Here is a 23,332-nt window from a genome sequence, read left to right as displayed (position 1 = left end):
TAACAATCAATGCTATCTTACAAATGAGCATTACATGGATTACATTAAATTAGATAAGTAATTACTCTGAATTAGGATGAACAGTGATTAGCAGTGTCCTAAAACACTGCAGCATAGAAACCATGGTGAAGGTGGGATTGTTGTTCAAGGAAGATGATATGGTGTCATACATCATTATGTGGAAATTGTCCCCCCACAAAAAAAAAGATTCCATCATAAATATTATATTATATTATAAGTAGCTGTTTGAAAATACCACAATCCATTATAATTACATACATGGGTATCTTCTCTACAAGTGTGACAGAGAAACACTATCTATAGTTGTATTGTGTTATGCAGCATTGTTTGCAAAACAACCATCATGATATTACTTTCAGTCCAGTATAATTTTCAGAGATCAAGACATTCTGAAAAGCAGCAACAATCGCTTAATTTGATAAAACTTGTGCTTCATAAAAAATTATGATACGTGTATGCTCCTTGACATAAACACCAATATAGGACATATCCCAAATTATCAAGATCATAAAAATCATGAAATATTCTAATGTCATGCACACAGCTCAACAGCAGTCGTTTCTTCCTTTTATTAAAATCTTGGAAGTTATAATGATTACAAAAAATTCTAAATGGCATGCTAAATTGATTTCAAGCTGATGATTGTGAAAGAATGCTGGCTGTTCTTAGCTATATTTATTGTTAAGCCCCATCCACATGATCAAGCAGAGCCTGACAGCCAATGGCACACTCAGTTATTCAAACAAGCTACTTGAACCAATCATGACAGACTAGGAGCCACAATAAGTGTCTTTCCATTTGATCATTTTAATAATCCACAAGGTTCTTAGTAAAATTATGTTAAACAAGGAATATGTTGTCTAGGTCATTGAGATTTTACAAGTGAAGGAATAGCCTTGTTGCTTGATCACTAACATCAATATTATCAACATCCTTTGGTTTCATAGCAGTGTATATCTGGCAACAGTCATAATATACATCAGCGTTTGATCTAGTGCAGTGGATCCCAAACTGGGGAAATTTTCCCCCTGGGGGAAAATTTGAAGCTACCAGGGGGGGGAAATAATTACACTACCTACTAACTAAAAAAATCTCCGATGGATTTTCTCATGTCTGAGAGAGAGAGAGAGAGAGAGAGAGAGAGAGAGAGAGAGAGAGAGAGAGAGAGAGAAAACGCCTGTTGTAGATGGGCGGCGCCGTATCTACCAGTCGGTTCACATTCAAACATGATCTCTCTCATACACATGAAGGGGGAAATCTGGATGGTTGAACTGGATGGTGGGGGAAATGACAGAAAAAAGTTTGGGAACCACTTATCTAGTGAAACTACACAACCATCAACACTAAGCACTTTCCTGGTTTGCTTGTGTGCACAAGCAGTAAACCTATGAACAAGCAAAGTCCTTACTAGTGCCTGCAGTCACTGCTCATGGTGTGGATGGGGCTTATGCACAAGTTACAATTGTCCAATAGCTGCTGTCAACCATCCCCTATGCACATCACAATACCCAGGTTTTCCCTGGTAAATAGGGGAATCTCCCAAGTACTATATAATCATGTAGACAAAACTTTACATCTTGCTACATCTGGAAAATTATCCTAACTATTGTCATTAATGTGCATCATCCAGAATCTCATGAAATGCTCACTGGATTTAGTGAAAGTTGAACCAGTCATGTTAAGTTAAATTGTGGCCCTTCAGGTACAGCCTCAATTGGTTCTTTTAGCAAGTAATGATTAGCGGTCCCATTGCAGATGGTTCCTTTGTCGGGAGTGACAGGTTTCTCTTAATGCTGTCCAAGCAATCAGGCCTGATTGGTACATTTGACAGACAAACCACCAATTTACTTCAAAGCCCAATGAGCAAAATTACCAGGCAGTGCTGACAAGCACATTGATTCAACTTCATTGTACCACAATTTGCATGTTACTGGCATCACCAAGGAAGCCCAGCTATTCATCAACTTGATTGTATGGATAACATTCACAGGCAGGCTCAGCAGAATTTGCCAACATCTGTGCAGCCTGACAGACATGCCTGCTTGTTTGGACAAACCTTCACTCAAATTGATAAATAACAAGTACTTCATAGTCATGCCCTAATCTTAATCAAATCTTCAGTTTCTGTACATCAATACCTCAGCTCCACTTAAAATTCAAGGTCCAATAGGCTTTTGTGTTATAATTCATTTACTTTGCACAAATCCACCAAGAATGACACAGTATGTGTATGCATGTGTCTAAATATAGATACAAATTACAACCTTGAGCACCAAAACTATTATTTTGTATTGAAAGTAAATAGAGAAAAACAAGCTATGAGAGAGAGAGAGAGAGAGAGAGAGAGAGAGAGAGAGAGAGAGAGAGAGAGAGAGAGAGAGAGAGAGAGAGAGAGAGAGAGAGAGAGAGAGAGAGAGAGAGAGAGAGAGAGAGAGAGAGAGAGAGAGACTAACTAAGGTATTGAGTGCTTTTTCTATGGTTTTACAAGGTGTCTAGATTGAAAATGCTGTTTATACCAGAATTCTTTTGAAATGTTCTTACAAAGGAATTTGTAAAAGAATTATATGAGGGAGCAGCTTGTGTACTGCCATGATGACTTCATTATAACTTAAAGTTATAATGAATTCAATATACATTTATGACTAAGAAACATATGCAAACATAGAATTATTTACAAAGGAATATGTAACAATATTACATGCGAGTAAAGTTCATAACCTTGAGCACAACCCCAGTACTTAGAATTTGTAAAAAATAGTTAGATATATTATGGGGAAAAATCTGTAGGAACTAAACATCTTCAGTAAATAACAATTCAGACAGGCCTTTAGAAACAAATTTGGTTGTGATGCTCCTATTAGGAAACAAATATTGCTCTTGTAACAAATGCTGCACTGAATTTTGACAATTTCCAAAATATTATATATGAAAACATGAGTGAGATGCACAAATTACAATTATAGTTTTAAGGCAAAATGCAGCATTTATCTCACAAAGGAGTACACAATCATCATACTAAGGAATTTCATAGGATGTGTATTCAAAACTTTCTACAGGTAATTCTAATATGCAGTGGGCAGTGACTGCACCACCAATTAAATTCAAGGAAGGATTATCAAGTCCTAATTATCAACACTGATCTGATTTGCAAGTACTAATTAACCTGACAGTATTCACTCCATGACATACTTAGGTAGACATCATCACAAAGATTTAACATTAAGCATTTGTTTCCTACAAAATACAACACATCATACAATGTATGGTAATTCAATATTGGAGCTACCAGAATTTCTTGAGAACAGGTCAACATAAAAGGGAGGGAGTAGTATATCCCGGTATGTACACTAACTTTTGAGATAAATGTGCTAAAGGTTACCATGCAAAGGAAGATAACCAGCAACTTTCCACAGGGGACAACCTGCCCACACGTACATAAAAGGAAGCACTTGCTTTTTAAAGGAGAGAGAGAGAACAAAAACTTTGAACTTAGTTTATATTCCACAGTGAACTTGAAAACCTTAAACAAGACTGTAGCTGCTAACCTATTGTTAAATAAAATATATTAATGGTATAAAATAAAGCATGCTATGTAGGCAGCCTTGGTGAACATGATCAAGGTAAAATAGGTTTTACATCTGAAAATAAATGGCAACAAAGCAAATAATGATGCCTAATAACATATAACCTAAAGAAGTTAGTCATCAAGAGTCCATCTCAGAGACCTCAGGACACAGCTCGTCCTCCAGAGTGCCAGGAATCTGCAACAAAAGACACTGATGAGATATAGTTATCTTCATTGATGAAATTAGTCACGGATAGAAAAATGATACTGACTACATGTTTGTAAGAATGGTTGCATGAGAAATAAAAACTTAAGTCCATCAGAGATGGAAACTAAATTAAGAAATATTGATACAAGGCTGAAACAGAATGCACACAACAAGCTACATAAAATGAAAAGTGAAAGTGAACCAGAGAATAGTGAATGAATTCCATAGTTTACACATGAGATGAAAACTAAAAGTAAATCATGGATATGGGGAACGAAAATGTAAATGGAGCTGCAGTATAGATGTTTGCACCAACAATATTAATTGTAGAGTATTGAAAATAGACACTAATATGGTTTGGCCAAACTACTGAAAGAATGAAGTATGAAGAGTGAAAATAATGGTTGTAATATAGAAAGTGCTGTGTAAGATGGAAAGAAAATAAGAGCATATGTGTGAAAGAAGTGTTAGTATCAAGTGAACACTTGAACATGTTTGGAGAGACACCTCTGCTTTATATCCTTTTTTGGGTGCTCCAAAATTAAATGGTACATAATGTCAGCCTGCTATATAAAGAAATTTGAAAAAGGAACTAGAATTGTCTCATGTTATCTAATTACATCTGAAACAGAAAAGACAATGGACATATCAATGACAAAGTTGTTATAAATATGAATAATACAATCAATGTCTTGACTGATATTACCTTGGGCTTTGGACGGTGAGTGTTAACAGCAGGGACATCAATGGGTACATACTCCACCCTGCAGCCGTATGCTACCGGAGTTAGTTTGACGATGGTGTGGAGTGGAACTTCCATGTAGGGTAGTTCATCTTAGAAAGTAAGTTTTTTTAATATTATATAAATATACATGTAAAAAAAATTAATGCAAATTTTTTATCAAAAGTAAACTGTCAAATGTCTTCTCAAAATAAATTGAAATAACAGTTTCTGATAAACAATAAACTAAATGATAGATTTCAGTATCCATATCAGCATTGTGTGTATGTATATATATATATATATATATATATATATATATATATATATATATATATATATATATATATATATATATATATATATATATACAGTGAGATGAATGTGCTAGGGAGTTAAAGGGTATAGCTATACATACTTGGTATTAACAATTCAATCATATAATTATTATTTTTCCATAGAATGTTTTGAACAAAATTTTCCAAAAAGTAGATCCTCCCATACTATTATATGAAAGAAATTAGAGAAATGAAAATGGAAAAATAACTAGGGTTATGGATAAAGAGAAAGATAGTGATTGAATATGTTGTTCAAAAAGATATCTAAAAATATATGGTGAATTATTATGAGGATATGTCTAGAAATAGAATGAGTGCTGACAGTGACTGAGTATTATTTGACAGAGGGCAAGTTGAGAATACAGTGTGCATGGTAAGCCTGAGAAGAATAAGCTCTCCCACCTCATGATGTCATACCACACTTTTATCACTCATGATCACTTATACAGAGCACATACATGGAGAAAAATTCCCATCAGTATTAGTACAATGAACCCTCAGTCCTTGAACACAATACATTCCAGAAGACTTTTCCAGGACCAAATTGGTTGAGATGCAAAACGATGTTCTTCATAGGAAATAATGTAAATAACTTTAATATATTCCATGACTTTGGATTCTTACTAAGTAAAAAAAAATTTGAACATTACTTATCTCTTGGTGGCAAGTTTTATAGCAATTGTAAATGTTGATGAAGGAGTTATTGTACATAGTTACATAGATTTACAAGGCAAAGCAGATCTTGCAGTCCCAGCTTGTTTCGACTCCAGTGATGGAGTCTTTGTTTAGACACTAAAAAAGATCCTTTGGCAATGTTGGTTGCTTTGATAGCTTCTTTGTTTTTAATTATGGTACTAATGGTTGACTTAGCCACAGTAACTACACTCAACTATAATTAACAGAGACACATAACAGATGCTTCCCGTCCTCCATTGGCCAGCGTCAGCTAATCAAGGTCCAGTTTTAGGTCAATCTCTGGTGATGAAATTCATTTAACTTTTTGGTTAGTGTCCAAACTGTACAAGATCTGAGAGTTTAAGGTCTGGTAGTCCACTGTATCTTCATTGCCTATTAACACCTAAAATTATTTGTAATAACTAATACTAGTATATACAACAGAACCTCGACTTACAAGCGCCTATACTTCCAAGAAATTTGACATGCGATCTGTCATTCAGTAAATTTTTTGCTTTGACTTGCAAGTAAAAATCAGAGTTGCTAGCTAGCTCCAGGTACTCCGCTGGTAGCTGGCAAAGCAAACGCCACATCCACCCAACATCCATACCTAACGTGTTTAGTTTACTTCCTGTCCCTTGCCCCTGTTCCTGCTGTAGAAGCATTTTGTGTTTCTTTACGTAACTTTTTAACTACACTTCTTTTGTCTGATCATGCCTGCTAAGCCTACCTAAGCAAAGTGTAGTTTTGCCCATGTGGTCACACACTGCCAACAGTTGTATCCATGAATGTCTGCCTACTGACAGTATATATATGCTAACTTTAAATACTAAATACAGTGGTGCCTCACGATAATGGACCTCACAGTAACAGATTTTACTCAGTAATGGACTGATCCGACACTAACCAATTTTTTTTGGACCGTCATGGCATTTGTTTTCTTTTTCCCAACAAATCCGTAGTTCCCAAGCGGCCAAGCGGATGAATACACATATGATACGATAAACAAGCCAAAAAAAGGCATGCTAGATACCCTTGTAACTTGCTTTGCTCATCTATAATTTACAAAACTTGCAATAAGGTGGAGTGGCGACTGCTTGCCTGTGGGGCGTCACTGGAGTGATATTCATGGTGATTTATGGTCACAGGCTGGTTGGATCTGTGGTCTGCTGAAGTGAAATGCTAGTTATACATTTCTGTTTGAATGTTATTGGCAAACGAGGATAATGACACTGCCCCCCCCCACACACACACACACAATCACAATCGAGAGGGCCAGGTTCGAGTCCCGGTGCGGCGAGCCAAATGGGCCCCTGTTCACCTGGCAGTAAATAGGTACGGGATGTAACTCGAGGGGATGTGGCCTCGCTTTCCCGGTGTGTGGAGTGTGTTGTGGTCTCAGTCCTACCCGAAGATCGGTCTATGAGCTCTGAGCTTGCTCCGTAATGGGGAAGACTGGCTGGGTGACCAGCAGGCGACCGAGGTGAATTACACCACGTAGTGTTGTGGTTAACACGCTCGACTCACAATCGAGAAGGCCCAGGTTCGAGTCCCGGGAAGCGGCGAGGCAAATGGGCAAGCCTCTTAAGCTGCAGTTACACTAGTCAACATAAACCTTGGATCCTGTCAGTTTTGTTGGATTTGGTCCAATGTTTGACAGAATCCAATAGGATCCTTGGCGAGACAAAAGTCAAAGAGATATAGTTGGTTTTGTCCAAAGACGAGCATCCAAAGATAAACAATTGATGAACTATATTATTTGACTAGGAAATTTACAATATATAGAAAGAAAAATAACTTGGAAACTGAATTTTTGTTCAAGATATGTTTAAATACAATAAAAGCATTGAAATAGGATTAGAAGAGTATCATGTTATTAAATATTATCAATCACCCAATTTTCATTTGACTACAATTCTTTTGGCTCCATTTTGGAACATGCTGGTGCTTTGTGTCCCCCACCTTGTCTCAGTGGAGTGGCCTAGTCAGGTTATTTACTACCTCTTTTTGGACCCAAACCTCAAAATTGAGTTATTAATACTGCTGTTATCCTTGAAATGTCTACAGTTTTCTGTGAAAACGGCAAGTTCCTATCTTAATTCCTTATATGTTCAAATCGCCTTTATTTACGCAATTTAAAGGTGTCTTTAAATGCCCCGTTACGTGGTAGGCAACATGACTTGTCGTTGCATATGATTTTGTAGCATTTTTTTTTTTTTCTAGAGTATTTATATTATAGACCTTCATATGGTAACATCAGGAGAGAGCAGGAGAGAGGCTATTTGCCTTGTAGTAGGCTATGAGGTCAGCAGTCACAGGCAGATCATATTTGGACACTCATGAGTGCGTCTAACCATTCGCTCGAAGATATGATTGGATGGATGCCTTTTTGTCAAACCCTGTTATTGGAGTTCAAGGTTTATGCTGACTAGTGTAACTGCAGCTTTAATGTGTAGCCCCTGTTCACCTAGCAGCAAATGGGTACGGGATGTAACTCGAGGGGTTGTGGCCTCGCTTTCCTGGTGTGTGGAGTGTGTGTTGTAGTCTCAGTCCTACCCGAAGATCGGTCTATGAGCTCTGAGCTCGCTCAGTTATGGGAAAGACTGGCTGGGTGACCAGCAGACAACAGTGGTGAATTACACACACACACACACACACACACACACACACACACACACACACACACACACACACACACACACACACACAAATACGAGAATCATTAAAGAAAGGAGAAAAGTGATATTAGTAGAAGATTTCAACTGTAAAGAAGTGGACTGGGAAAATTATGAAAGTGGTATGGGGGAAGAAGCCTGGGGAGAAAGATTCCTGAACCTAATGATAGATAATATGATGGACCAAAGAGTAAAGGAAAACACAAGATTCAGAGGAAACGACGAGCCGGCGAGATTGGACCTAGTTTTTACAAGGGGTATACAAATGAATGATGATATAAGATATAAGTGCCCATTGGGAAAGAGTGACCATGTAATATTAGAAATGGATATAGAAGAGGGAAAGGAAGATAGAGACGATTCATACAAAGGAGACCGATTAAATTACAGAAAGGCTGATATTGAGAATCTCAAGAACTATTTTAAAACATTAACTGGGAGGAGATGGAAAACTCAGAGACAGCAAGAGAAGTATAACTTATTTTTGGAAATATACAAAACAGGAGTCAGGAATATGTCCCAAAATATAGACCTAAAGAAGAAGGAAAGATTGGTTTAATGCAAGGTGTGCTAGGGCAAAGGAGAAAAGAGATGGAGCATGGAAAAGGTGGAGGAGAAATAGAAATCCAGAAATAAGGAAAACTTCAAGGCAGCGAGAAATGAATATGTTAAGGTGAGGAAGGAAGAGGAAAAGAACTATGAAAAGGACATTGTCGAAAAATGTAAGGAGCAACCAAAATTGTTCTATAGATTCATAAATGGAAAAATTAGGCAAAAGAAACAATAGAAAGGTTAAAAGGAGAGAACGGGATGGTGGAAGACCCAAAAGTATGGCAGAACTATTAAATAATAAATTCCAGGAGGTCTTTACTAAGGAATCCAAATTTGAAAGGCCACAGGGTAATAGAGAGACAGTCTATATGAAAGAGATTAAAGTAACCAAGCTTGAAATAAAAGAGTTAATGAAGGAACTGGATGAAGAGAAGGCAATGGGACCGGATGAAGTCTCAGGCAGAATACTGAAAGAATGTAGGGAAGAACTAGGAATCCAACATCATAAAATGCTCAATAGAAAATGGAACAGTACCAGTAGAATGGAAAAGAGCTGAGGTGGTTCCCATATATATAAGAGCGGAAGGAAGGAAGAACCTTTAAATTACAGACCGGTATCACTAACTAGTGTAATATGCAAGATGTGTGAAAGAATAATAAAGAAACAATGGATCGAGTTCCTTGAAGACAACAAATTAATATCAAATAGCCAATTTGGTTTTAGAAAAAGACGGTCATATGTAACTAATTTATTGAGTTTCTATTCTAGAATAGTTGATAGAGTACAAGAGAGAGAGGATGGGTTGACTGTATTTATTTGGATTTAAAAAAGGCGTTTGATAAAGTGCCACATGCAAGATTACTGTGGAAGTTAGAGGAGAAGGGTGGCTTAAAAGGAAGCACATTGAGATGGATGGAAAATTATTTGAGGGGGAGAGAAATAAGGACGGTAGTTAAAGATATGAAGTCCAAGTGGAGAGCAGTAGAAAGCGGAGTGCCACAGGGGTCAGTATTGGCACCAATACTTTTCCTCATATATTAACGACATGCCAGAAGGAGTGAACAGCTACATAAATCTGTTTGCGGATGATACGAAACTGTGCAGAGTTATAAAGCAAAAGAGGATTGTGAAATACTGCAAGAAGACCTAAATAAGATCTGGGAATGGAGTAAAAAGTGGGAAATGGAATTCAATGTGGACAAAAGCCATGTCATGGAAATGGGAAATAGTGAAAGACGATCTGTGGGAATCTATAAGATGGGAGATGGAGTAGAACTGGAGAAAGTAAAAAGGAAAAGGACTTAGGAGTGACGATGGAAGAAAACAATCAACCAGTAAGCCATATTGATAGAATTTTCAGAGACATATAATTTGCTAAGGAATATTGGATTAGCATTTCACTACATGGACAAAGAAATGATGAAGAAATTGATAAGTACTATAATAAGACCCAGATTGGAATATGCAGGAGTAGTGTGGACCCCTCATAAAAGAAACACATAAGGAAGTTGGAGAGACTACAAAAATGGCTACAAGAATGGTTCCAGAATTTGAAGGGATGACATATGAGGAGAGACTAAAGGCTATGGATCTACCAACCCTGGAACAGAGAAGGAGAGGGGATCTGATACAAGTTTATAAATTGATCAACGGAATGGACCAAGTGGATAATGAGAAACTGATCCTGAGAGAAGAATATGACATTCGAAGCACAAGATCGCGTAGTAAAAAACTGAGAAAGAGATGTCTGAGAGATGTTAAAAAATATAGTTTCCTGCAAAGATGTGTTGAGACTTGGAACAGTTTGAGTGAGGAAGTGGTGTCAGCAACGAGTGTGCATAGTTTTAAAGAAAAATTGGATAAGTGTAGATATGGAGACGGGGCCACACGAGCATAAAGGCCAGGCCCTGTAAAGCTACAACTAGGTAAATACAACTAGGTAAATACACACAGAGAGAGAGAGAGAGAGAGAGAGAGAGAGAGAGAGAGAGAGAGAGAGAGAGAGAGAGAGAGAGAGAGAGAGAGAGAGAGAGAGAGAGTGTGTGCCGTGGCTGACAAATGTGCAGATGACAAGACAATTGCACACTAAAACTCTCCAATCACTTGATTTTTGTCTTCAATTACAAGTCTTTGTAGGTCTACAATTTCATTTCTTTCTTCTTTTGACTGAAAGTAATTTAGTAGATTTTCTTGATGTAGATGACACAATTAGCAAATTGTTTCATCAGCATGGTGGCAAAATTCAGCCATTACACCAAACAGGAAGCTATATCTTCAATTCATCTATTCTTGGTAAGACAAATTTTTTATTACTGTATACTTCTTAAATAATAATGAAATCTTTTATTTCAACATTGAAAATAATTTTTCATTATTAAAAGAGAATAAACTACCAAAATAGGGAAAGGGAGTGTTTAACCCCTTCAGTACCGGATGTGTGTTTTGTGACACGTACGTGTCACGGCTGAGTTCACGTGCCAGGAACCGAGCGTGCTCCCCATGACATGCACATGCCACGGTTATAAACTGTGTGTATTGAGGGCTCTCAAGGCCTCGATTTCTGGGTTATTTCTACCCACGTGGTGGCAAGTGTCTGTGTTTACAAACATAAGGCTGCAGCCATTTGTGGGACGGTTTGAAACGTCATAAACTTTGACCCATGAGTTATTGTCAGTGCTGACGTAATTTGTGAAGACCAATCATCATATTATATTTTTTTTATACATCATATTTTCTGACCTACGTATGGCAACACATGCTTGTCGAGTGCCGCAATGCGATATTCTCTAGTTTCTGTTCAGAGCTGCTTGAAGTTTTTTTGTGGTAGCACGCGGATTTACTTCGCAATTATGGATATCTCTACAACTGACAGTGAAGATGAATATGATGGTGGGACAATAAGTGAATTTGAGGGGTCTGATGACTCAATGGAAGGTGATGATACTTTGTTTGATCCTGAAGCTATCAGTGATGTAAAGAGTGATCCTAGCAGCGGTGATGAGAGTATTGAGACGTTGTCCGCAAGCAGTGGCCTGTCATGCAGCCCTCCTGCCTCACCCCCCACAGCTGCTGGTAAACAAACAGATTTCACACTTCTTTCAGACCCATTCTCTGACACCAGACCTAACCCTCTACTTACATGTAACACTGATTTTCCTGATGTACATCCTAGTATTATTCTACATCATGAAGCCAGTGCTATGAGCGATCTAGATTGTTTTCAGTTATTCATGGGGAAAGATGTGATTGCTGCTCTGTGTCTCTGGACCAACACACATGCTGCATATTTTTTTTACTCAAATGACATGTGGGGTTTCTCTGATAGAAAACATAAAAATAAATAATATAGTGTGAACAGGGTGTTTGTGAGACGAAGCTGAAGACTACCGCACGGACAATGCGGAGGAGTGCGTGGACAGTCGGTTCGGCAGCGAAACATCTTGTTTACATAAGGTTGACGGGTCGGTAACGATGGGGTTAAGGGTCTCACAGACAAACGGCTCTCAGTAACGGACAATTTGCGGTAACAGACAATCCCTCACCCATGAAGTGCCCATTAGTGCAAGGCACCACTATAATTAAAAGAGATATACAAACAACAGGGAAAATTAATGATAAACCAATATTGTTTGTAACTGATGATAAACCAATATTGTTTAAAAGTTGTAGTGCAGTTTTTTGTTGTGACAGAGTTCAGCAATGGAATGATTCTTGGAAGCACAGTATGACATCTTCATGTTGGTTGGGCTTATTTACCCCAGTTCATTGAGTTAACTATAGGCATGAAGGAGACAAGAAGAGTTGAGCGTTATAGTGAAGTTTTTAAGTTTCCCATTCTCATATCTTTTAATTCAAAATATCAAGTATTTTTAGGATACCTGAGATTTGCCATAATACTATAACCCTCTACTACATTCATTCAGTTTCATATATAGCAACAAAAACTAAACAAGAAACAGAACTTACTGCGAATCCTATTACACATGGGGTTATTCTTGGTTGTGGGTGGAATGACATCATACTCACTTGAAGGCTCATCCAGGAAGTAGGCCATGAGACAGCGAAGCACAGCCTGGTGAGCAATGAGCAACACATTCCCTTGGCGCTCTAGTTCCATAATGACAGGCTCCAAACGAGCCACCAGATCTTCATAGCTTTCCCCTCGAGGGTAACGGAAACTGTAAACATTGACTGTCCTTATTACATGAACTTGTGTAGACTTTGAGGAAGAGCTGATAAGCTGTTTATCTTACATTACCTGAGTACAAGTTCACCCATCTCTTCATAGATCCTGTCACTATTAAATGTAGTCTTCATAATCAATGTAAGATGAAAATCTAATAGTAGTTAGGATTTAAATCCCAGGCCTGGCAAAAACAAATATATTTGGTCTTTATTAAAGTAGCACTTGTTCACCTAGCAGAGAATTATTAGCAGATATAAGGTAAAATTATAGCCTTGCAACCTTTCAGGAATTGAAGGCTAGCAATTCAGCCAATCCACAAGCATGCCTGCTACAAATGACTAAAAGTATGTAATACATACCTGAATTTATTCTGGTCTCTACTAGCAAAATCATCTGGGAATTTTTCTTTAATTTCAGCATAGGTCATCTCCTCACACACACCCTGAAATATAATAAGACTAGAATGCATTTGTTTTCATGTTATATTTTTACAGGCTTCAATTTTGTTTTTAACAAGTTAATTTTTTCCATAGATACATAGCTATAATTTTGGGGGCTTGTAATTATTATAGACTGAACACTTTTGTAGGAACCGAGATATATCCAAAGATTATTTTGTTTTTTTCAATGTCTTTGTCAACATACATATAATATCCCACTAAAGCATAAGAAATAGGAACAAGACATCAGAGTGAGTAATTGTAAAGGAAAACTGTAAAATTCATAGTACTAAGACCTCTTCATTGAGAGCTGTGAATGTTGGAGCCACAGGTTTAAGACCTAAGGTGTTGTCTGGTGTGCATCCAACCATTTTGATTAATATACAATTCTTGTTTATTTGTAAGTATTTGTAATGTGAAGAAGTACAAGATATACTTATTCATTTAAACAAACTATAGGGTTGTGAAAATTGTACAAAATTAAATTCTGCATCTGTAATGGTGTACCACAGAATAGGAGTGAAAATTGCCTAAGTTTTCACTTGAACAGATCTCAGTCAAGAGAAGGCTGGAATAATAAAAGAAATATTGTTTTACAAATATTTTGAATTTTTCCTTTTTAAACAATTTGTTGCAGACCAGTGCCTTAAACATCACTCTCTTCAGTTTCTGTGATGTCAATGAAGAACAACGACTTGACAATGTGAGAACTAAGAATTAAGAAAAACTTACAGCATCAATTTCATTGAGAGCCTTCCACCTCTCCTGTGGGGCATCAATTCCCTCTGCTGTCTGAATGGTCCGTTTCAGCCAGGAGGTCCACACCCGCAGCTGTGGAGTGATTTGAATAGTCTAACATCAAGAATGACAAACAGCAATTCATGTCTTACTGATTGACATAATTTTCTTTTTTAGATAAGACATATATAAAAATAGATATCTTCTAGCATTTATCAATGCTATTATCAACCATATTAGACAAAGCTACCAAGTTTTACCAAAATTAACATTCCTTCATGTTAACAACAAATGCACCACTTGTACAGTCTGATTTCAAAGATTCCTATCTGTAAGTCTCACAATCTCCTGTTATCTCAAAGAGTGCAATTACAAAATTTTGTATTTCAAACTAGTAAGATAATCATATAATACATATAACAAAAAGGTTACAATACAAATTTTTTTTACCTTTGAAATATTTTGCTCCTTGATGTATTTAGCAAGAGCATTGCCAAAGTTACGGCCATTCTCACTTAGTTCTGCATCTCCACCTATCCTTCCCTCCATATTGTGGATGCTCTCCCCATGCTGTTGACAGAAAAGTAACAATGTATTTGCACTTCTCAACAATCAGTATGTACCAAAAAATTTTCTATACATAATAGCATTTTTTTTTAATTAAGTTTTATTTTTTTCTAAATCATCAAACCCCCTGTACAACACAAAAATTAACTTATAATTTACAATTATATTTCATGATTAACATTTGGTTTAGTTGACATAGCAATTTAAGATACAATCATACAGAAAAGTATCCTTACTCTCTCCAAGATTTCAAAGTTTTGAGTAATATCAATTTCAGAGAACCAAGCTGTCCAAGATGTCACAAAATATGTGTTGCAGATATCACACTGACTTAACCTTGTAATCCAGTGCAACCAATGCACTCCACATTCAAGTAACTTTTTTTTTGCCAGTAGTCAAAATTATTTGCATAATTTCTAGGAAGAATACAGGCAACCCCCGGTTAATGAAGGGATTACGTTCCTAAAAAACCCTTCGTTAAGCGAACCGATTATAACAAGTTTAGCGCCTGACTTGAACTTCCAATGAGAGTAAACAAAGCGAGAGTGCATCATAGGACAGTGAAAGGTTTAATGAAAGTAAAAATTATGAAAAACATTTAGGTAGTTTAAGTCATTATAATGTACACGAATGTATGTATGTACGTAACTTTATAATGTTGATGATCTTAAATTTATGAAGGGAGGGAGAGTGAAACGGGAAAGACACTAAGCGGCAACCTGTGGAATGTAAACAAAGGATGCATCATTGTATCACATACAAAACTTATGTACCACATTTCCACAAGGCTTTCCATTTTATCTATTGTAGTCACAAGTTCAGGTGGTTCTTTTAGCTTGCAAGGAAGATACAATCTCACCAGCCTTCTTAATAGTCTGCTGACTTGAAAATAGTAGAGACAGTAGATGGAGTCAAGATGGTGGCGAGCAATGCTATTAGGTAGTCTTCTCACCTCTCTCATGTCTGTGAATAATATCCAACTTCACTTTGAGAGTAAGAGACTTCCTGGTCTTCTTAGCAACACTAGGCCACATTGCAGGGCGTTTTGGTGGTAAGTTAAGCAAGGGAAGACGAGCTGCTGCTGACACTGTTATTGTTTTGAACAGGGGGAGTGAGTGGTGCGCGTGTTGTCCACGAGAGGCGCTGGTGTATTCAAAAGCCTGTCAGCTTGCGTGATACGGCAGGCCTTTCAAACTTGGAAAAAATTACCTGGATAAAACTTCGTTAAAACGAGTTTGGTGTTCGTTAAACGAGCAGATGGTAGTAAAATTAAACTTTCGTTGTAGCAAAATTTTGTTGTGTGAACCTTCGTTACGCAGGGGTTGCCTGTACTTTTTTAAGACTGTACATTAATATGTAATGGATCTTCATGTGCAGCACTTCTCTGTTAAAAAATATCCCACAATCTATTGGTCTCAAAGAGCACATCGTGAGAGGCTTGGTTAACACAAATAAAAAACTAAAGAATTGTCTGGATACACTAACTTCTAGAATAGAGAAGAGCTTGAGGATGAAATACTTCTTGATCATATAATTCTAAAATTCAAGAATATGCAACTCTACAAGAGTATCTCAAGTATATTCGCACATGCGTGCTGCATATAGCCATGTAAATTACTTGATAAATACTACGTTCAAATGTAGTCTCAAACATCTTTACTATTTCAACAGTTTTTGTCATTATCCATTAGCATCACTTATGCAAGTTGTCATAAATATTTGCTATTCTGGTCTACTTCACAAATATTAGTTTCTCACTTTTCTGAACTATGTAAACACTTTTTTTGTGTACGTATTACAATGTCCTCACTTTCCCATTTGAAAATACTTATCACATACAATGTTTTCTTATATGGAATATGTAACAATAATGAAGATATCCACATTGTCAGTTTGTTTTTCATAATGACTTCCCAAGCAAAAATGTGAATACATGAATAATGACTCATTTTTCTTGCAACTCTCAACATACTTTAATAAATGATGAAGTATCCCTTCTCTTCATAACTAATGCTAAATGTTCTTGCTGATGAAAGAATGTGAAAATGACAGAGGCTTCAGAAAGAAGATTGCCAAAACACAAGATAATGTACAGTTCCCTCTGCACTGGTTCTAAGATAACAGATTTTTGTCATCTCTCTCAAAAGTTGCAAGCCAGCAGGTTGTTATTTTTCATAACTCTACAAATCTGCTTTTGATGCAACTGCCTATCAGATGCTAATTGTCTATGTTTTGCATCTGAGGGACATTTTCATGGTTGCTAGGATGTATTCTGACCTACATGAGACCATAATATTTTCAATACAATAAAAGCAGAACAGGATTGAGAACAAAGGTAGCATAGAAGAGTATCTTCTTTATCTATCATCTTTAATCTTGCTCCAATTTAACATTTTATCCTTATACTTGTCACCTTCTTAAGTTTTACTTTTCTTAATTTGTTTCACTTTTAAATTCTTTTCCTTCATCCCTCAACCTTTTAACTATGGGTCTCTTTTTTTCTATTTATTCTTTTATCGAGTTGAATCTGTCATCATTCCTCATACTTTTTACATTGTATCCATTTTACTAATCTCCAAGATATCCACAACCATAGGGTTTATTAAACTCTTCAGTTATTTTCAATATGTATCTGTGGATCATCTTGTGTTAAGTGTTTGCTAGGAACCGAGCTAAAGATGCCCATCAACTACATACTTACCTTTCTCTTTTTTCATTTTTTCACATTCTGAGCACTCTGTGCAATCTCTTATTTCCTCCATAATAGCATAGTACATAAAAACTTTCCACACAGCCTCTCCAATCATATCCCTCTCTGTGCTCCAATGTATCCTGACCATTCAGATGGATTTCACTTTTACCTAAATTATTGTGTTATGGCCTATAGTGCCTGTGGGTCTACTTGAAGAGTATGAAAATTGCTGTTCAGCTTTCACCCATTAGCAGCACAGGTAATTTATTTAAAATGGTACCCATATTAGGGACCATATCACCACCCAAGCGCATCTTTGGTACAAGGCAATTACATCTCCACCTAGTACCACGGTGACATGTAGGTAACTTTACACCATTCGACAAATGACATAGTTTCAAGACGGTATGTGGTGAGATTTGAACCTACACATGGACATCTGCCTGATCTCACGCTTACCACCTTATCCACTACGCCACCGCCCCTCTGACAATTTTCAACAACCAAACTTGTCTTCAATGTATTTGAATTGAAATATATAGTATCTGTTGCTTCAGTTTAAATACTATATCCTCCTTCATCATCCTTGAAACTAAATCATGAAGGTCCAGTAACTAGCAACTAAAATATAATATCCTAATTCTGAGAAAAAAAATCTACGTCTTGAGAAAACATATGAAAAAAAATCACAGTAGATGTTATGCAACACCCTCTCTTGTCAGTTTAACTCCTTAGCTTAGTGACAAAGTACACTATGTAGAAACGGGACCAGGTTAGTCTATCATTTGTGAAAGGTTTATTTTTTTTTCCTTTCTCAATGCATTAGGATTGTCTTTGTAGAGTAACAATCTAAAACACTGCTTGTTACAATGCTGCCACTGCAAAAAGTTTATGAAAATAGATATATACAGGCAGAAGAATTGAAGCTCTATGATGATTCCCTGTACGAGTAGAAGAATTATGCTTTTCTCAATTAACTGCAAGATTCTATTGAAAATATCTTACTTACAGATGCATAAGGGAGAAATATATGACCAAACCATCCAAGAGAATTAAACTGATTATCTGTCATTATCTATACATTATCTAAGGTAATAATTCTGAAAGGTAATTCAATGTCAGTAAATTTGATAAAGGTAAAAGTAAAAACATTACAGCCTGTTCTTAGTGGGACAAGTGCATGAGGCCTTACCACCACCCTGCCTGCCAGCCTCAAAGTCTTAGCCAGCCACAGTCCCTCTAATGGGATGCAGGAGGTTCATGCCACCACTGCACCTGCAGTAATTTGAAGCTTTTACAGGTAGGGAATGGTATTAGGACATAATTTGTAATCAGTAATCTAGAGGTACTTATTAGACTGCTCTACTTAAAAATTTTGGGTCAAACCAAAAAACAAAATAAAAACTATAAATCTTTATACCAAGTTATTTAAGGAATTATAAATAATGAAATATAACTGGCAGCTCTATTTTGTAAAAAAAAAAGCATATAATAAGTAAAACCTTGAACATGATGAAAATTAAACTTGTTCCAAACAAATGTCTGCATAAAATTATGTGATCCTTCATGTGTTAATGCAAAACAATGATATCTATGCGGGCCAAATGATAAAATGCAAGCAATGTATGCTTCATGGTTATGAGGAACTTGAGCAAATAGAGATTTTCAGACCAATATCAAGGATTACATGAGAGATTAACTAACATGTTGATAAAATAAACAATAACTAGTGAACCTAATGGGTATTATGCAGGTGCTCCACTGAAAAGAATCAGAGAATTTGAAAGAGAGGGAAGGCCCCTCACTCATTTCTATGTCATTAAAGTTTTTTTTTTTCCTTAACGTAATTTCATACTTATGGAAACCTGCATTTGATACTATGTTAATACTAATATTTTGCTGGGAGGAATAGGTTGATGAGCACGCATGCCTGCATGCATGCACACACACACACACACACACACACACACACACACACACACACACACACACACACACACACACACACACACACACACACTTTAAAATGTGTGACAGTCTGCACCAACACATGGACAGTTGTGCATAAAAATCCACGCAAGAGGGTTCAAAATATCTACACGAAAACAAAGAAATAGGTCAGCAAACAGACAGCAGTGCCGTGGCCACATGTGATACATACCCGAGTGAGGTAGATGGTGCGAGGAGTGATATGAGTATTCATCAGATAGTAGACTATGCGGGCTTGAATGTGACCTTCATGCTTGTGAACCACAACTTTCTGACCTGGTTGAAAAACAAAAGCAAAATCACATTATAACATAATGAGGACCTCACCTCCACAAAATTAAGACTCAAGATTCCATACACCACAAAGCAGAAGCAACAGACCTGTATTATAGATCTTCATAAAGGAGAGATGATCCTCGGCAACTTCATCCAGAGGTTGATACTGATTCACATAATGCTGAATCCGCTGCAGGAAATCAGTGAGTGCATCCTCGGCTGTCATGTCACTGTAGTCAGGGCTGCTCACCTTGACCTCCTGAAACCAGTGAAGTTTTCAAAAGTGAATACTAACAACTTTAACATCTCTATGCAATGATGTCACTTGAAACCAATGCACTATTTGGTTATGAGCTGTTCCATCAAATTTTAGTAAAAGGTAACTGATTTAAGAACAATTTCCCTGGTATTCATACCAGGGAAGTGTCTTTCTGGACATTATCTCAACACTCTAAGGCTACACGAGATGTTAATATGTGCCTCTAGCTTAAGGTACAGTTATCCAAAATAACCATGTCACAGGTCTAGTTTGCTTTTTCTTTCATAAAGTGACACATGGCAACTCTTCCATATAAAATGACCAATGAGAATCTGTGGTCAGACAAGTTGCCAGATGTTCCAATGTGAACAAACACATACTGGAATTAACTATGTGAATACTGTACATGTATATGTGACTATTCTGAGGTACAAGTTAGTTTTTTCTATGCATCAAGTTTTTTGTTAATACCTACTTGTTAATACTCAACAGGAAAAAAAAGGCATGTGTACATGCAAATATAGAATTTCAAAGGCTCTACAGTGGGACCCACGTTAACAAACATTACGGACTACGCTCAAATTGAATAATGAATTGTTTTCCTAGGAAAATTACTGATCACCTAATAAATAACAAAAAAAGCTTTGAAACAAACTTCCCCCTCCCGGTCCTGTCACAACTATGCATCATCCATCGAAGTTGAGATCACTCCCCCTTCCCAACAACCACAGCTGGTGCCATATGCACTGTATTCCTCAAATTTCTTATCCATCACCCTCTATACTATCCATGAATTAAGGAAAGAAGGGAACTGATAAAAACAGGCAATTACCATGAAGTAATGGCTGTACCATCACACAGTTGAGCACCATAAACAGTAAGACCAATGGTGCAATTTGCTACCACAATGAAGAATAAGGCAGCAGCACAGGACACCATGAAGTCAGTAAAATTGAGAAACAAAACAATAGAAGAGATGAAGGAAGGATTATGAAAAGAAAATGTGCTGGTGACTATCACCAAGGCTTTTATCTGTAAAAAGGCTAGGATGATCTACAGTGCATAAAAAAGTTCCCAGTGAATAAAACACATCTCTTGCATACATCATACCTGCATAGGATAGCACAATGCTGTCTGTCACAGTAAGGCTGATAGTGCTGGTGTTGCTACAGTCAAGGACTATTTGGTTGCTTTTGACATATAAAGACTGGATGATATTTCCCATGACTAGTATTACCTAAATCCAATAAAACTTATTTATTCTATAAAAATTCTTATTTTTATCCATTTTTTTCCCAAGGAATAAATTATTTTTCCTGCAAATTCTCAGGTCCAAATAAAGAACACATATGTCAAAGAATGTCTCACTAGAACAAACAGAGTTCATTATTGTGGGGTCCACTGTATATTCCTCTTCCATACCCGCAACTGACCAGATCAAGAAGTGTTCTATTAAAAGTGAATTTGTTATTGATTATAATACTGAAAATGCTACATCCAAAAATACATAATGCAGTATTCAAAACATAAGGCACATCATAAGTGCATGATGATGAAAAGTGGTAGTGCTAGGTTTTTATATCTGTGTCTAGATATGACAACACTAAAGTCACAGATACGAACTTGAGAGCAAGGGTGCCCTGGAGTGCTACTATATACAGGGTCAGTTCGAAAGTAGTCAGGCCCGTTGATCTTCACATCCTGCACAAATAACCTTAGCTAAACCATCTCATAGAATTTTTACTTGCCAACATATATTCCACATCAAGCAGCATCAAATATATTTGCATAGCAGTCTTTCTGTCACTCCTCCTTCCCCTTTTCTTTTCATCAAGACTTTCAAGAGAGGAGGAAGAAAAAAGGAGGGAAGAAGTTCCACAGGGAGAATACTTACAAGAATGATGTTAAAAAATTAGATAAATTCTGAAAGTAACTGAATAATCAGGGCATTTACTTGTCTATTATGCATCAGCAGATTAGAGATTATCTAAAAACATAAAAGGTATACATATAATCTTCACATGATCTATCACAGTCATATCTGGCACCATCATCAGCACTTCATCCCGTACACACAATAAAGGCTGACAGGAAAAAGACAAGAGGCCTAGCTCAATGCAACTAAATCTACAGCCCTTAAAACTGGAACTGACATTGTATCTACTTTGTGACATTAAATTTATAAAAAAAATAATTTCTTATATATTCTTCTCATACATCTGGGGGATAATATAACTGAATTAAGCAATATTACATCAAAATATCTTAGCAGCTTGGAATATCTGTCCTGTCCCTGCTAAAATCATATATATCAATCATGCAGATTTTGCATTAACCTCCCTTCCCTTCCATTCAAATATAAAGGTATACACATCAGTGAATATTTACAACAAACTGCAACATGGTATGCAGAGAAAAATGGCAAAAATATGAGAGGACTACCTCTCCTGAAGTTACAGAATTTATTTAAGGCATTCAAACAGAACCTGGCCTCATATTTCAAGATGGACTAAAAGAATATTGCAATTGTAATCCCTATGGATTGTAAAAAGCCTTCCCTCACCCTCAACAACACATCAATAGTAGAATAAGCTGTATTTTCTGTCAAATCTTATTCACTTTTAAAATATCATCATAATGAATATGTGAGGAGTGAACTGGTATGATGAATGCTTGATTAAATCTCATTTAGTAACTTAATCCCACAGCTGCCAACATGTCCAACATGTGACACAGACCCACAACACTGAGACTAAATCTCTGATATTCATCTTTTCATGTCTTTCACCACAAATAATTTCTGGGTCATCTTCAGTCTTCCCACAACTCTAACTACCACTGACTCACCATTCTTTCAAGTATACATATAGATCTTTCTTTTCCTAACCAACTTATACCATATCAATCTATACCTCTTCAACATATTCATAACATCTCATCATTTTGTTAAACACCCTGTCTTCCCAGGTCACATGCCATAAGTATCTTAACATCCTGCAATCATTTAATACCATTATCCTCTCTTTCTCTTTAGGTAAGTAGTAGTAGTAGTTAGTGTACATCACTGATCTACAAATATAAAATAACAGCAGTTTTAACCTTCAAATGAAGAAAAATCAAGAAAAACCCAGAATGCTGAGCTCTGATTGTTGTAGTGTTGTGTGGCTAATACTTCTTAACCAAACGGCTGGGGCGGGGAAACACAAAGGACTGTGGGAAGAATTATATGCCAACTCTGATGCTGCTTGGTAACCAGCAGCAGCATCATCAGGCTCACCCAGACAGGAAAGTTGCAGAATAGTTCAAATTTAGTCTTACTTCCATGATGCAAATTTGCAATGACTTTCCCTCATATCAACCACAAATGCAAACCATATAATATTTGCAATGATATAATTTGCTGCTTGCAGAAATACTGAGCTCTGCCAA

General features: G+C 36.7%; 1 protein-coding gene across 5 annotated transcripts in view; it reads right to left on the bottom strand.

Moving 5' to 3' along the window:
• Window positions 1-213: 213 nt before the first annotated feature.
• The window catches only part of LOC123519613 (6-phosphofructo-2-kinase/fructose-2,6-bisphosphatase-like), a 40,058-nt gene continuing 16,939 nt past the window's right edge, over window positions 214-23,332 (bottom strand). For 2 of the 5 annotated variants that reach the window (XM_045281039.1, XM_045281042.1), the window contains exons 6-14: window positions 21,527-21,604; window positions 19,750-19,903; window positions 19,541-19,644; window positions 14,571-14,690; window positions 14,115-14,213; window positions 13,302-13,384; window positions 12,723-12,934; window positions 4,501-4,628; window positions 214-3,782 (exon numbers count right to left, since the gene is read on the bottom strand). In XM_045281039.1, coding sequence (XP_045136974.1) covers window positions 3,726-3,782; window positions 4,501-4,628; window positions 12,723-12,934; window positions 13,302-13,384; window positions 14,115-14,213; window positions 14,571-14,690; window positions 19,541-19,644; window positions 19,750-19,903; window positions 21,527-21,604 — 1,035 coding nt within the window. In that variant the 3' untranslated portion in view covers window positions 214-3,725. The remainder of the gene's footprint in view (window positions 3,783-4,500; window positions 4,629-12,722; window positions 12,935-13,301; window positions 13,385-14,114; window positions 14,214-14,570; window positions 14,691-19,540; window positions 19,645-19,749; window positions 19,904-21,526; window positions 21,605-23,332) is intronic. The other 3 variants (XM_045281041.1, XM_045281043.1, XM_045281044.1) reach the window with 3 other exon arrangements.

This window comes from Portunus trituberculatus, chromosome 45 (assembly GCF_017591435.1).
Source record: "Portunus trituberculatus isolate SZX2019 chromosome 45, ASM1759143v1, whole genome shotgun sequence".
Lineage (NCBI taxonomy): Eukaryota > Metazoa > Arthropoda > Malacostraca > Decapoda > Portunidae > Portunus > Portunus trituberculatus.
Note: the sequence above shows the minus strand (reverse complement) of the source record. Positions and strands in the feature narration are given on the sequence as shown.